At 38.0% G+C, this 15,539-nt stretch overlaps 1 protein-coding gene across 5 annotated transcripts in view; it reads right to left on the bottom strand.

Annotated features, from left to right (window-relative positions):
* Positions 1-15,539, bottom strand: part of Cul2 (cullin 2) — a 52,377-nt gene that overhangs the window by 4,787 nt on the left and 32,051 nt on the right. For all 5 annotated transcript variants that reach the window (XM_021150184.2, XM_029472190.1, XM_021150183.2 and 2 more), the window contains 15 exons: positions 14,148-14,253; positions 13,117-13,199; positions 12,329-12,425; positions 12,130-12,240; positions 10,397-10,559; positions 8,195-8,319; positions 7,236-7,343; positions 6,221-6,280; positions 5,167-5,295; positions 4,987-5,073; positions 4,494-4,646; positions 4,166-4,243; positions 1,951-2,017; positions 499-701; positions 30-131 (listed from right to left, as the gene is read on the bottom strand). In XM_021150184.2, the coding sequence (XP_021005843.1) occupies positions 30-131; positions 499-701; positions 1,951-2,017; positions 4,166-4,243; positions 4,494-4,646; positions 4,987-5,073; positions 5,167-5,295; positions 6,221-6,280; positions 7,236-7,343; positions 8,195-8,319; positions 10,397-10,559; positions 12,130-12,240; positions 12,329-12,425; positions 13,117-13,199; positions 14,148-14,253 (1,672 nt within the window). The remainder of the gene's footprint in view (positions 1-29; positions 132-498; positions 702-1,950; positions 2,018-4,165; positions 4,244-4,493; positions 4,647-4,986; positions 5,074-5,166; positions 5,296-6,220; positions 6,281-7,235; positions 7,344-8,194; positions 8,320-10,396; positions 10,560-12,129; positions 12,241-12,328; positions 12,426-13,116; positions 13,200-14,147; positions 14,254-15,539) is intronic.

The raw sequence follows: 15,539 nt of genomic DNA, 5'->3' as shown, positions 1-15,539 counted from the left end.
GAAGAGATGACATTGAAACCAGTACTTACTTGTGGCGTATCCTTCTGCATTGATGTAGTAATCTTAAATTTTGTTCTCTTACTGCTGAAGCTCATATTTAATGAAAATGAAGATTCTGCATCGATATCTTCCTATATTTAAAACAAATTTTTTTTTTTTGATTTCACATTTACCAGACCATTATTCAGTTTCTATTTAGGAAGTAGCTATTTTAAGGCCCAGCCAATATATATACATCTTCTGTCTGAAACTGCTGCAGTAGCCACAATACTAACAAGTGAGCTGACTCTACAGGAACTGTTGCTTCCAAGGTTCTGATGTATCCAGTTAACCCATAATAGTATTTTGTTTATTTTTAGAAAAGCCAATGGCCTTTTCTTCTGGGAAAGTTGCTGAGCTAGCTTACAGAGGCATATGAGTATCACACAACCTTAAAACTGCCAACATCCCATCCAAGAGCCTCTATCTGCAAGGGTTGAAATCCCTCGGGAAGGTTACCTTTTCTGAATCATGGTTAATCATTTTCACATCAAGTAATGATTTGATTGTTTTGGTCAGCTCCTTTTCATTCATTTGGGTACTGTCTTGAAGTTCTTTGTAGCTGACAGTTTCACTGTTGTTAAAGGCAAGAAGAACTGCCATTTGGTAGGTTGTAACCATAGCTACATATGGTTTTCCCAAATAGTTCATTTTAACTTCACCTACAATAAAACAAAAAATTGACAGTACAGTGATCATCCAAAGTGTTTCCCTTTGACATTCTGGATTGTTTTCCTTAAAAAAACAAAACAAAACAAAAAACCCAGAGACATCTTAAGGTTAATGCAAAGGCATTTGAAAGTTCTTGCCTAGAGGACATGGGCTGTCAATGTTGAAGTAGTGAGTATGTACTATATAGTAACAGTTGACCTATTACAACTTTGTCAGAGTTTAAGCAGTGAATTTAGATAATTAGCAACAGGAAAGCTAAAGCAGAACTGGTGGGAGAGAGAGAGGTGGCAAAGCTAGAACTGAATGGAAGAAACAAAGGACAAAGAGAGACAGTTCGGAACTCTATGTGTATCCTCTACGTCTGATGGCTTAAGTTCAACCCTGTGTAACCACAAACTGTGGAAGAAAAAAAAAACAATCTCTACACACTCACAGGCTTGAAATTTAAGATGAAAATGTAAACATCAAACATATTTCACATGTAGGAAGAAAATCAGAACACTCGATTTATTCAATAAACTTGCACAATCAATGCAGTACTACTAAGAAATTACAATCTAAGATGCAAGCCAGTCATACAAAGCAAATGACACTGGTACTGAGATCAGCTTTTCAAAGGTAAAAACAAGGTTCTTAATAAAAGTCACAGCACCAGGATCAACTTCCTTATGTCATTTTTTTGTTGTTTATAATTTTACATGTGTGGGTATTTTGCTTGCATGCATATCTGCATGACATATGTGCCTGGTCTCTGTGTAGGCCTGAAGAGGGTGTCAGATCCCCTGCAAGTGGAGCTATAGCCCAGCTGTGAGCTGGACTGTGGGTGCTCACCTACAGACCTGAAGCCTAAGAAGAATATGTGCTTTTGCTTTGGCTGACCATCTCCAGGGAACTAAGAAGGAAGGCATTCTTAGAGTACTTTAAATAGAAATCGGTAGCCAGTGCTAAGGAAACTTTGGATAACAGGTATTCAAAAATATCTTACCCATCAGTCTGCTTTTCTAAACAAACTGTTTACTATGTATAAAATGACTGGCTGCAAAAACATATTGTCATTATAAAACTCAAAGAAATTCTTAAAGTGAATATTATTATCAGCATTATATAGTTCCTTAATGATACTAGAAAGGGAGATGGAAGAAAGTGGATTAAAACCTAGACTTAACACAGGAATTAACATTCTAAAGGATTACAATCACATAAATATCATTCAATGAGTAGTAAGTAATCGTTCTTTACCTGTACAGAGATAATGTAACCATGTCAGTTTCCTTCCACTGAAATGCTGGCTATAAAACAATTCAAACTGTTGAAAGAGAGAGATGTCAAGCTATTTGAAGGTCCTGAAACTTCTTTATTATGATACTGCAAACATAAAAGCATATTAACCCACCTAATGAAAACCTTGTTCAGAACCCCTGCTGCAGATCATGACTAGCCCCCGGCTATGTGGGTGTGCTGGCACCATTGTGGTTCCTCTGCTGAGTCGGCAGCAGCTTGTTTGCTCTGGTTCTTGCACATAGAGCACTCTACCCAAGCGCTGTGGTGCACGCTCATAGTCCCAGAGACATGCAAAGCTGACAGAGGCTCACTTCAATCCAGGAGCCTGAGGCCATGCTGGGAAACAGCACTAAAAAGGGGCAGGCAGAGTAACTTGGGCACTCAACTGCCTATGCAGGGCAGACATGGCTCTGAAATATTTCTCTTCTACAGTTTAAGTTGCTATGACATGGCAGAATGTTATTTATTCCATGTTATTTTTGTGTGTATGTATGTAAAGGGTAAAGTTAACAACACGGGCATGCCATCCTCAAGCATTTCTTCACATTATTTTGAAAGAGGGCTTCATTGAATCTGGAGCTTGCTCTTTGGGCTGTACTGGCCAGCCATGAATCCCTGGTGTCCTTGCATTTTCACTGGGTTCTAGACTCTAAACTCACGTCCTCACAGTCCTCATGTTTGAGCTGCAGTCACCGTACCCCACCTCTAAGCCTCAGTTCTATCCCATTCCCAAATCAACACCTGCTAACTTTATGTCTTTGTATAAAATCAGAAATAATATCAATAGCAACATTAATCTGTATTAATATATTAACCTTATATTAATATATTCTGTTTAAAGACCAAATATACCATCACATATGTTTCAACATGAAAACCATACCCACATTTACCAGCACATAGTTTCCCATAAATGACAGGCTGGCCCACGTACATGTGTAGTTAATACAAAGTAGGGTCTATGATATAACAATCGTGTAAACAATCACATGAACAATGCTTTAGGGTTCAAGGTGTCTATCTACTGCCTTTTGCTGATATTAGTACATTTAACTTTATAAGTGTATTCACAAGAGTCTAAAGAGTCAGTACTTAACAATGCATACTCTAATTGCAAATGACATTTTGGATCACAGAACCCATAAGAAATGGCTTATAAATTGTTCACAACTCCAGTTCCAGGGGATCCCACAACCTCATCTGACTTCTGAGTTCTTGAGTTCAATTCCTAGCAACCATACGGTGGCTCATAACCATCTATAATGAGATCTAGTCCCTCTTCTGGCCTGCAAGTATACAGGCAGGCAGAATGTTGTATACATAATAAATAAATGTTGAAAAAACTTCCTTAAACTTTTCTTTTTTATCAAAGCTTAGGAATTTAAAAAAATTCCTTGGCTGGATTGGACGTATAAAAGACATTAGTCCTAATTACATTTGTGTTGGGGTAGAACCCAAAGTTTCTTCGTGAGTGACAGCCTTAGTTTTTATTTAAAAAATGTATTTATGTACTTGCCCATTTATGTGCATATGCAGACTCTCAGACAACCTCAGACAGGTCAGTCTTTAGTCTTCTAGGATTTCTGTCCCACTTTAGAGATTTTTCACTTCAAAATGCAGCTTCCACATATTATGCTTTCGTATCTCAGTCTATACCTAACACTTATCTCAATTACAGGAAAATTAAAATATTACCAGACCTAAATGAAGCCTAAACATGGCTTCAAAGTTCAAATGGAAAAGTAGAAAGATTTGAAGCTTTCTCTTTTTTCTAAGATAATACACATTTATTTACTTAACTATGTATTTGGAATGGTGGTATGTTGTTCATGCTAGGGCCACACATGAGCATGAAAGGACGACTCATGGGAACTGACTCTCTCCATCAGTCACGTGGGGTGTGAAGATTGAATCCAGCTTGTCAGGCTTCACCAAGCAAGTGCCATTACCCAACTGAGCCATCCATTGCCGTTATCCCTAAACTTACATAAAATACCACACCCTATGAACTACAGGTTCTTAATAAGAGCTGATGAGGTTCCTGTGTATCACAAATAAACCCTAAACTGAAATACACACATCTCACACACACACACACACACGCACACACACGCACACACACAAAGCATCACTACAATGCCTTTGTTTACTGTTTGCTTCCCAGAACACTTACCATCTGTACACTTTTTTCTAACTCTTGGGGAATTGCAAATGTAGATGAAGGAGCCTGAGTGAGAGGCCATGCACCAGCCTAAAAAGGAACAGTGAGATAAAACATTCAAATCTACCTCAAAAACAAACCATTTCAATGGTGAGCTGCTGAGACACCTTTTCTCTTTCTTGGAATTCTGACAGTGCTATGGCCCGTTTTATTCCAAGTCTGTAAAATGTGGTCCACAGCTCAAAAGCTGACTAAATGTTATCAGGCATCATTTGCTAACCTTCTATATTACATTGTCAAAATGATTCATAAATCTAAAAAAAGAAAGGTACTATCATACCTGAAGAACATATATTTGGAAACTAATCCCCAAATCAATCACGGTGTCTTGGTTTCTGATGAAATTGTTGAACTTATTGTTCAAATCAGCGCTGACACTCATGTCTGTATACATTCGATGCAACTTGCTGGTAAACTCATAACCACAGGCTTGCTGGAAAACAAGTTGCAAAAAATATAACCTAAACTGAGAATGATCAGCCAGGGATCAATTAGGAGACCAGAGGGTTTTAGTTTAGTTTAGTTTTTTTTTTTTTTATTAATATTGAACTTAAAGATCATCTTAAATCACTGGAAACCTCTGGCCCTTTGAATCTCATACTGACACCCAACACTGTACACAAATACACTCATGCCTGAACACTTACACAGCCTGCTGTGTGTATACACATCAATGACTGCTGAAGTATACAGTCATTACATATAATGAACATACTTGGCTGTTGGTTCAAGATTTCTATGATATTATCTATCACACTAAAGATTTATGGTACCTTTAATTTATTGATCATGGCTTCTTCAGAATCCATAGACATAGACAACCCGTGAATTAGACGTTTTGCTAGCATTCTTGCATAGAACTGCAGGAAAATGGGAATGGTTACTTTTGTTGTTACTTGAAACTCAAAATAGAGTGAAGCTGGTAACTCTGATCTGAATGCTGTTCAGCTCACCTTCTGAAAGACATCCTTGTCATCAATGTACTTGAAAACTGTGATGAAACTAGTGAGCTTGTCCTCCACTTCATTTTCAGTCATCCCCTTCGCTGACTTCTTTAGCAAGTTGTCACAGTACTTAGCAAGCTCAAAGAGAAAGTGGTAATACATCTTACAAAGGACCTTTGGACAGACACTTCAAAGGCGACAACACAAAGCCTCATAGGTATGTCACTTAGAACAGATGTAAGGGCATGTCTTAGTCAGGGCTTCTATTCCTGCACAAACATCATGACCAAGAAGCAAGTTGGGGAGGAAAGGGCTTATTCAGCTTACACTTCCATGCTGCTGTTCATCACCAAAGGAAGTCAGGACTGGAACTCAAGCAGATCAGGGAGCAGGAGATGATGCAGAGGCCATGGAGGGATGTTCTTTACTAGCTTGCCTCACCTGGTTTGCTCAGCCTGCTCTCTTATAGAACCAAGACTACCAGCCCAGAGATGGTCCCACCCACAAGGGGCCTTTCCCCCTTGATCACTAATTGAGAAAATGCCTTACAGTTGGATCTCATGGAGGCATTGCCTCAAATGAAGCTCCTTTCTCTGTGATAACTCCAGCTGTGTCAAGTTGACACAAAACTAGCCAGTACAGGGCATAAACATGAAAACAAACCAGTAAATGGTTACCAGCAATGAGACAAAAGCAAAGCAAAAGTGGTTCAACAGATGCTGAAAGCTGTTACATCCTAAAGTTATACTTTAATATTATCAATGTAAAACATGCGTGATCAGCTAAGTTTTAAAAACACAAGACACTAGAACTAAGAAAAAAAACCTAATCAGCATAATGAATAGTATGCATGCCTTTTTAACAGGATTATCATCTTTATGAAATATTTTCTCCTTTGGTTAAAAAAGGGCACATGGTTTTATGCATTCTGAATGTAAATTTAAATATATATATAGTGTGGACAATTTTCATATTCTGAAAATGAGTACACAAATTCATTTGCCATTCTAGTAGCTTCCCTTTACAACTTTGCATGAGATTACCTTCAAGCAGCTAAACTTACCAGTTCAGGTGCTTTGCAAACAGACTTGGGTTCTCTGTAATTTACAACAGATGTAAGGGCCTAAGCGAGAAAACAGCCCAGTGATTAGTTACCAGGAGGCAAAAGCGGAGCCTGTGGATCTGAGCTATGTCTATAATACCCACAGTTTGCTATCTCTCTTTCCCTCTATCTCTGGATGTAATATATAGGTGTTCACACAAAGAGTATAAACATAAATGAAGGCAAGGTCTACCTTAGCTATTGTTCTTCGAAATTTTCAGAGTCTGTCATGAGACTTAGGGTGTAAGCTAGCTGGACAGCAAGCCCCATGATCCCAGCCCTCTCCAGCACTAGATTACACTATCAGACCATTGTTTTGACATGGGTACTGGTGGTTAAGCTATCCCCAGCAACTCTCAAGGCCATGTGTTAAAAGGGATATTGGCGGCCCAGGGGTGTGGGGCTTCTTTTCCTTCTTTCTGTGCTACTTTGGGTCACCATTAGGTGAACATCTTCATGTACTATAAGAAGCCCAAAGCAACATAATTAGTTAGGTAGAAACTTGTGAAACCCTGAGTTAAAAAAATTCCTTCTGCTTAGCTCAGTGTTCTGTTAAATTAGCAGGAAGATGACTATCTCACAAATCAAGAGTCAATTTCTTATGTCAAATATCAACTCAAATTCTTTCAACTCAAATTTTTTTGGTGTCTTTCAAACCAAGAATGAATACAGCCTAAATGTGGTATAGGTTAAACAGAAATATAGCCCTGCCACTGCCGGGGCTCTAACAAAGGACCAGAAGTAAAGAGCATTAGGATTTTGCACACCAGGTCACTAATAACTCAGAAAGACTGACATAAGATACTTTAAAACTCAGATCCCCCAATTTAAACGAGTTATTTAATGTACAGTCCAGTGTCTCAAGGGTCTCAAACTCAACTGCCTAACAAAGATGCCCAACTGAAAACTGTACATCACAGGTTAACGAAAATCCCATGTACAGATCACATGCATGGGTTATTTGTTTTAAAGTTACCTTATCTAAAGCACTCATAAAATGCTGATCACCATTCAAAACAGTGTTGATAAGTTGAACGAATTTACCATGTACTTCCAAAACTGATTCCACAAATAGTGTTGGCATCTAAAAACAAAATACAAAGTATAATTTCACATTTTAACATTTTCAAGAACAAAACTTGAATAAAGAATACTTATAGTTCTTTTTTTATACTTATATACTCAAATTATACTTATACTCCTCCATACCCCCAACTCCATATCTCTGCTTATATTGATCTTAAAAGTTTTAAGACTTCTCTCTATCAAATGGGACTGCCATTCAACAACAAGCCTAACAGGTCCTCTGCCATGTAAAGGCACACACACTCTTATGCTGGGTCACAGGGTGAATCCCTACATCCCAGGCCCATCAACACTAGGATGAATTCTGAAAAGAGGACTAGAATGCTTGTTTGTGCCTGAGAATAAGATCCTGGAGTTAGTTGGGTAGAATTAAGTTTTTGTTCAATGTCACTCAATACTTGGAATCTGCAAACCTAGCAATAAACTATGAACATGCCTAGTAACAACAGCAACAAATACATGGTCACTAAGTAGCAAAGGCCATTTCAGACAAATGAAAGTTAGGCAAGGTGAGGGTATTTGACTGTGGCATTTTGAATGGCAAGCATAGAGACAGAGGAGGCTTTAAAATCTCCCATGTACAAAGCAACATGATTATGTACACACTGCAAATAGTTTCCTGTCAGAAGGTTAACAAATGCTACGCGGCAATCAGTATTGTGGGGAAGAGGCTGATCAATGATTTTAATACCAAGAAAAGCTCAGTAAATTCAAGATTTAAAATATTAGAATACAGGTACCCTAGTTTTTCATGACAAACTCTTTTATAGCCCATCAAAGTTAAAAACCCCACAAACCCTACATACATCCCCCTGAGAGGAAGCGTTCTCGCTCCCCTGTGAGACTCACATGCTCCTGAGTCAGGTTACTGGTCGCTCTGAGGCCCTCGTCATGGATGTGTTTCTGCAGCTCCTCAATCATATGAGGTAAACCACTGGACACAGCACGGAGTAAGACGTACATATTTGCCATGTCTGAGAGGAAAAAGTTTATTAACTTCCCAAAGAACCTTATTATGTAGTACATGCTTTTAAATGTACAAGTTAAAAGGAGTATGCGGATAAAAGCCATCTGCCACTTGAATCCAAACACACAAACTCACTTGCCAGCTGCTGTGCCATACTCCCCAAAAGAAGACAGATGTTGTTGCTGCTTACTATGTAGTGGTGGTGGAGGAAAGTCAAGAAAATACTCATATTCTTCCCCTTCTTTTTCACTCAAGTGCTACTATACATGTGTGTGCTACTGGTAACTACAGAGCATCTTAACATACAAGTATTTTATACTGGACGATAAAGCAAATCCACATGTTTCACAACTTTATTACAGTTACTTGGAAACTAATGGGAAATTATATTGTAATTAAAAATATGAGCAAGAATATCTGTACTGGGTGGTTTTGTTTGTCAACTTAACACAAGCTGGAGTTATCTCAGAGAAAGGAGCCTCCCTTGAGGAAATGTCTCCATGAGATCCAGCTATAAGGCATTTTTTCAATTAGAGATCAAGGGTAGGAGGACCTATTGTGGGCGGTGTCATCCTCGGGCTGGTAGTCTTAGGTTCTATAAGAAAGCAAGCTGAGCAAGGCAGGGGAAGCAAGCCAGTAAGTAACATTCCTCCATGGCCTCTACTTTCTGACCCGCTTGAGTTCCAATCCTGACTTCCTATGGTGATGAACAGCAATGTGGAAAATGTAAGCTGAATAAACCATTTCCTCCCCACCTTGCTTCTTGGTCATGATGTTTTGTGCAGGAATAAAAACCCTAATATCTGTAGTAGAAACCTCTATTAAATGTGCTATGGTTGTGTCAATCTTATGGGCAGATCCTTCTAAGCAGAGAACCTAGCAGCAAGGTGAGAAGAGATGGCTCTGTAGTTAAGAGCACTGGCTGCTCTTTCAGAAGCCACAGTCCTATTCCCAGAACCTATATGGTGGCTCACACCTTCACACAGACATCTATCTATATATATATGTAGGCAAAACATTACAGCAAATAAAATAATAAATGAATAAATCTTTTTTAAAAAACCTCCTGTGCCACTGAACTGTGTACTGTGTTTATCTTAAACATCTTATTGATATGTAATATACATGCAGACGTGTACACATTTGGCTTCGTGAATTATTATAGATGAATACACAACACCCCAAATATGCACACCCAGACTTAAAATAATAGACATTACCTATACCTAGAAATGCCCTTGATCCATCTCCCAATACTGCTCCTCTATAAGGGAAAGTAGCCATAGGCTGAACTCCTCTGGCTTGAACTACGAACACGATTACACAACTCTTTCTCTTCGCTGAATTTTTTTGTTTTGTTTTTTGTTTTTTTTGTGGAACATAAGGCTTATCTGTGCTTTGTTTAGCTTTCATGTAATCATGGCTACTCCTCTGTAGTATATGCATCAGTGGATGTGTGACTGTTTCTAGTCATTAAAGGAACATTATTCCTAGGAAAACTGTTGTATAGTTTTGTATACACATGGATAGATGCATAGGGGAAGGAAACCCATACCGGAGAGAGTTGCTGGGTCATGAAATAGATACTTCATACTCAGTATAAGCATTGCAATATGGCTTCATCAATTTATACTCTCATCCCAAGGTACCGGAAGTTCCTGGTATCCTACTTATTTCCTGATATGTCCTATATTCTTCCTGACTACATAACAAATCACACACAAACACCACCAAACAGCAGCAATAAAACAAATGTTTTCACTATTTATTGCTGACGTCTCATTGAACTCTTGCTTTAAAATGAGCACCTGTTTTACCCTTCCCAATTTGATTTCCTACTGCATATAAGGAAAGTAGCCCTTGTGATATATAAAAGTATAAACACATTTTCCTAACTCATCTTTTTATACTTTAGACTACCTTAAAAATGCTTTTCCAAAAGATTAACCAATAATCCTAAGGGAATATGTAATACACCAGGGGGTATTAAAGTGTGTTTTAAATCTAAGGTAAGAGGAAACAGCAGAGAAACCAAGACTTGTCGTTTGAGTTTTGCTCACTGGTCAGTCCCCGGGTGCGCTTACCATTCTTCCTCTCTTGCTGAATGATGCTGTGGCACTCTGAATGTAAGAACTGTAAGTGGTCTGCTACCATCCGCTGCTGACACTCATGAATCACTTTAGTATATGAACTGGGATGCAAATATTTTCGACATCTAATTTCTTCATCTTTTAATCTACCTAGAACCTACAGAAATACATCCTTATAATCATGATCTATGATGCAATGTTTAACATCAGCCAACTCTTAATGCCTTTGGGAGAATGCAGGTAAGGTTATGGAAAAGCTTTACACAACCAATTTCAACTCAAAATGTACTAGTCATTTCAGATCAACTTAAGCTCTGTCACCTACATGCCCTGACTGCATTCTAACAACAACCTTCACTCATCAGCCCAAATCATCTGTTGTACTGGGAACCCAACACAAAACAGGAGCACAAACTACATAAACAATCCTTAACTGTCACGTTAAAGACTTTTATACTGACCCAAATATGTCAATGAAGACCTTTTATTAATGATTACCCTGCATGAAAAGGAAGCAAATCCAAATAATACAGGTCAATGAAAAGTTAATGAAGATAGGAAAAAAAGAACCTGACAAATTTTTTGACAAAAATAATTACAATATTATATGTAGCCTTAAAGAGTATGCTGGAAACACATACATATACGCACAATTGTGTGAACTAGGGAACCACTCTGATAGGAAGGTATAGAAATTATGTGCGACCTTTTAAAGATTGCTGGTTCATCAGTCTAGAAATAAGAAGGGAAATCATTACAACAGGTAATGAAGCTCAAGAATAGTGGAAGGAATACCAGTATCTCTATTCTACTGAAATGCCAAGAGTTATGGGTAGTTAGAAAAAATAAGATCCCTAGATTTTCATAGAGAGATGCATCTGCCTCTGCCTCTGCCTCCCAAATGCTGGGATTAAATACATGCATCACCACCACCCAGCCAGGAAAATAAAGGTCTCTAGATTTTAAAAGGGGCTTGCTGTGTTGTTTTGCTGGTTCTCTTAGAATATTTTATCTTCTCAGTTAAACCAACTAACAGAAATCATTTAATAACAAAATGCTTGAACCTTAACCCTACAAATCGAAGCTGGTTAAACCAGACAGCAATGTGTCTCTGTAATCCCAGGCCTCAGAGGTGAAGGCCACACAGTACTGCAGTGACTCAAAGGCCAGTCTAGGCTATAGAGCAAGACTCACTTTCAAAATGTCAAGAAATGAAAACTTACAACATCTAGTAAAAATTCTCATGTCTCCTTATAATGACTCTTTATCACTCTTAAAAACATTAGTAGGGCTTAAAATTCCATCTGATGGTTTGACACGTGTTCAACACTCAGCAGACCAAGCGTTAACCATGACTCAGATTAACTTATTTGTCTTTCACTTTTTCTTTCCACCTTGTTATTCTTATTTTATTTATATTATCTATTTATGTTAGAAACAGGGTGGTATGTATTCCGGGTTCACCTGAATTTCCTTAAATGGCTGAGAACAAGTAGTTATACTGGGAACTAAACTCAGGTCCTCTACAAGAGGTGGACATGCTATTAATCACAGAGCAATCTACCCGGCCTATATTATATTAATTTTAATAATGTAACTAAAATAGCATTTTTTCCTTAGGAGAAACAATATAACAAAAACGTTTACACTAAAACAATATTAAATATGGACACTCTCAAAATACTGTAAGATGTGTAACAAGTAAATTCACATGAGGTGTTTTTTACCTTTTCCATATACTGTGAACAATTTGATTCTTGTAATAAATTTGAAGCTTCTTGCTTGTAATATTCTCCCGTTTCAGTCAGAAAGGGAGACACAAATATTCCCTGGTAAAACTGAAAATCAATTAAAACTGTATTAGTAAAAATTGGAACAATTTCAACAAATACAGGTCTCATCATGTTTTGAAATAGGCTTAATTACCTTTAAGGGAAATTTTTTCTTATACTGTTCAACATGAACAAAGGAGTTAATAACCCCATGGATTACTTTCTGGTTTGGGTCTTCACCACCACGATCACTGAAACAAAGTATAACATAAAATATGTTTGAATATTCAGACATATACTCAAGCACACCAATACATAGCTGCTAACTTACTAATCTAACTAAAAGTACAAGTCAAAAATGCAAGCATGAGCCAGGTGTGGTGACACACGCCTTTAGTCCCAGCACTTGCTCAATGGAAACTCAATGGGAAGAGAGTAGCCTTCTCTCTTAAAGTAAGGGACAAACAAGGATGCAGATTTTCTCTCCTTTTTTTTTCCTTAACACAGCTTAACATAACTTATAAGTTCCACCCTCAGCAATCATATAGGAGAAATAAATAAATAGCATGTGAATTGAGGAAAAAAGTAAAAGTATTGGTTTGTAAATAGCCTTGGAGGTAGAAATATATCCCAAATTTTATACCACCACCACCACCATCAACAACAAAAACCCAAAAACCACTATTAAAATAAATGAGTTAATCTGCAGATTACAGAATGAACATATAGAAATCAGTCATGCTGTTGTATGCCAACAGTGAACTACCTGAATTGGAAAGCAAGAAGGCAATCCCATTTTGAATTTGCTGTAAGAAATCAGCAGAAAAACCTTAAGAGTGAAAACCTGATCAAAAAAAGTCAGGTAGACTCACACTTGGTCAGAATTGACAGGAACGATACACACACTAATGGTACTCACTGAGGACAGAAACCCAAACTCACTTTTTAATTTCTCGAAGCAGCATCCGGATGAGGATGTTCTGAAGGGGTTCAACCATTAACTTCCTCCACATATCCAATGCTAGCTGCCAGAAAAAACAGAAATCATCAAGGATGAATTAGGTAGGTTTTCCCTTAACATTCATTCAAAGATTTTTTTTTATAATTCTTTTTTTTTCCCCCCTGGGCCCCACTCACTCCAGCCCCTGGTTGCTTCGGCCCTGCTCACTCTGGCCCATAGGTTTTTGTTTGTTTGTTTGTTTGTTTCTCATTACGGATGGTTGTGAGCCACCATGTGGTTGCTGGGATTTGAACTCATGACCTCCGGAAGAGCAATCAGTTCTCTTAACTGCTGAGCCATCTTACCAGTCCTCAAGGATTTTTTTTTTTAATAATAGAAATACCCATCAATAGAAAAATTATTGATATTTTAAAATATAAGCAAAAGCTGAAGGAAATCCATACTCTAGGAATTCGAGTTATAAACCTGGTGGCATCTAGTGTTCTGGCTGTATTTACTAAAGCTTATTTGGCTCAAAATAACAAAACAAAACAACAACAAAAACAGAAGGAAAAAATAAGTTTTCACTTAAAGAAGCAGTCATCACCTCAGAATTATAAGATTAAAACATTATTATTGTATATGTATATATGTGTGTGTATATGTATGTTTATATACACACACATATATATGCTTGTATATTATTGTTGTTATTAATTATTACTAGTGTGTCTGTGTTCTGGGGTTGATTCTCTCCTTCCATTGTGAGGTGTGTTCCAGAGATTAAGCCCAGCTTGTCAGCCTTACACAGTCAGGAGGCAAGTACTTTACCCAGAGTCATCTCCCCTGGACCTATGGCTATAATAGTCACTGAAAATTAATAGTTTTGTAAAATCCTTATTGATTGTTCCATATTTAAATACTAGATAGAGATGGGCCGACCCCTTATGACAGGTGGAAGGGGAGATTGAAGACACAAAGCTGTCTGTCCTCTGACAAATCTATGTGTGCAGTCACTTAAAGAAGTTCTTACCTCTCCTATTTCCATAAGTGGTTCATTCATATCTACTCCACCATAGCCATACTGTATATCAGCTTCTGTCAATTTATTCTTTTTAATATACTGGGTATTGAGATACCTGAAAGTCAAATGTAAGAACCATGGATGTAAAGTCAAAAATCAGTCAGGAAAGCAAATAACTGACAGCTGTAGAGTCATACATTCACAAACTAATGCAGTGATAACACCAAAAGAAAACATATATAAGTTAGGAATGAATGAGAACAGTAAATGATTAGCCCTGGACTTTCTGCAAAGCTGACTACACCAATAGCTTTTCACACAGTAAGGAGAAAATGACCCCCAGCATAGGAAAACCAGAAGATCCGCTTCCCCTTGATTCTCACCACAATGCTCCTGACTTCAAGCAGCATTACTTACAATGTCTTTCAGCTAAGGAAGGACTAAGACTGGAGGAATAGAGGTGAGCATGAGACTGATCTCCAGCCTGCAATGCCCTGTAGCCATGATGACAATGTCTGGCCGCTCTCATTCAGATCTTGTACCTTGTGGGCCTGCCTTGATCTCCTTCTAATCAACCTTCCCGTGAAGAACAAAATATTTTACCAACTACATAGCACTTGCTACCACATACAGTCCTTTTCTTTCATTGATAGATCTTTTTCTACACTCAGTTCCTCTCTGGAGTATAAGGGTGGTGATACCCTTCTGACACCAATCAAAAAAGAGCAGCAGGCAAGTATCAAGTTCTAAAAGAAATTCCTATTTAAAATATTACTGAATTGTAAAAGAATGGTAACAATCTAAAAACAGCAGGGCCTGGAAAAGTTTGCACTAGAATACAAATTTGGATACGCAGCCTGAGCCAGACTGTAAAAGCCATGAATGCCACAGATAAGCAATCAAATGCTCAGGTACATACATACACACACACACACACACACACACACACACACACACACACACACAGACACCAGCACTTGAGAGGCTGAGCAATAGAGATTGCAAGTTATAGACTAGGCTAAGATAGCAAACCCTGTCTCAAAGCAAACAATAATTCTAAAATGGATTAAATAATTTTACATAATGTTAAAAAATAATTATGCACCTGGTGAGGCTAAACAACAGGGGAGCTTGGGCCCAAAAAGTTCCAGAGCAGCTCAGCAAAGAACACAATGAGAGAGATTCTCATCTTACAACAAACAAAAACTACTTGAGGAAACTGGTATTTCTCTCTCTGCATTCATTTCATTATACATTTTCTTAAAGAGTGTGTCTACAAACAAGGAAAGGCACCAAGCCATGGTAGCACACACCTTTAATCCCAACACTTGGGAGGCACATCAGGCCTGGTCAACAGAGCTAGTTCCGGGACAGTCAAAGCTACACAAAGAAACCCTGTCT

The sequence above is a fragment of the Mus caroli genome, chromosome 18 (genome assembly GCF_900094665.2).
Source record: "Mus caroli chromosome 18, CAROLI_EIJ_v1.1, whole genome shotgun sequence".
Lineage (NCBI taxonomy): Eukaryota > Metazoa > Chordata > Mammalia > Rodentia > Muridae > Mus > Mus caroli.
This window is presented reverse-complemented; position numbering and strand designations above follow the sequence as displayed.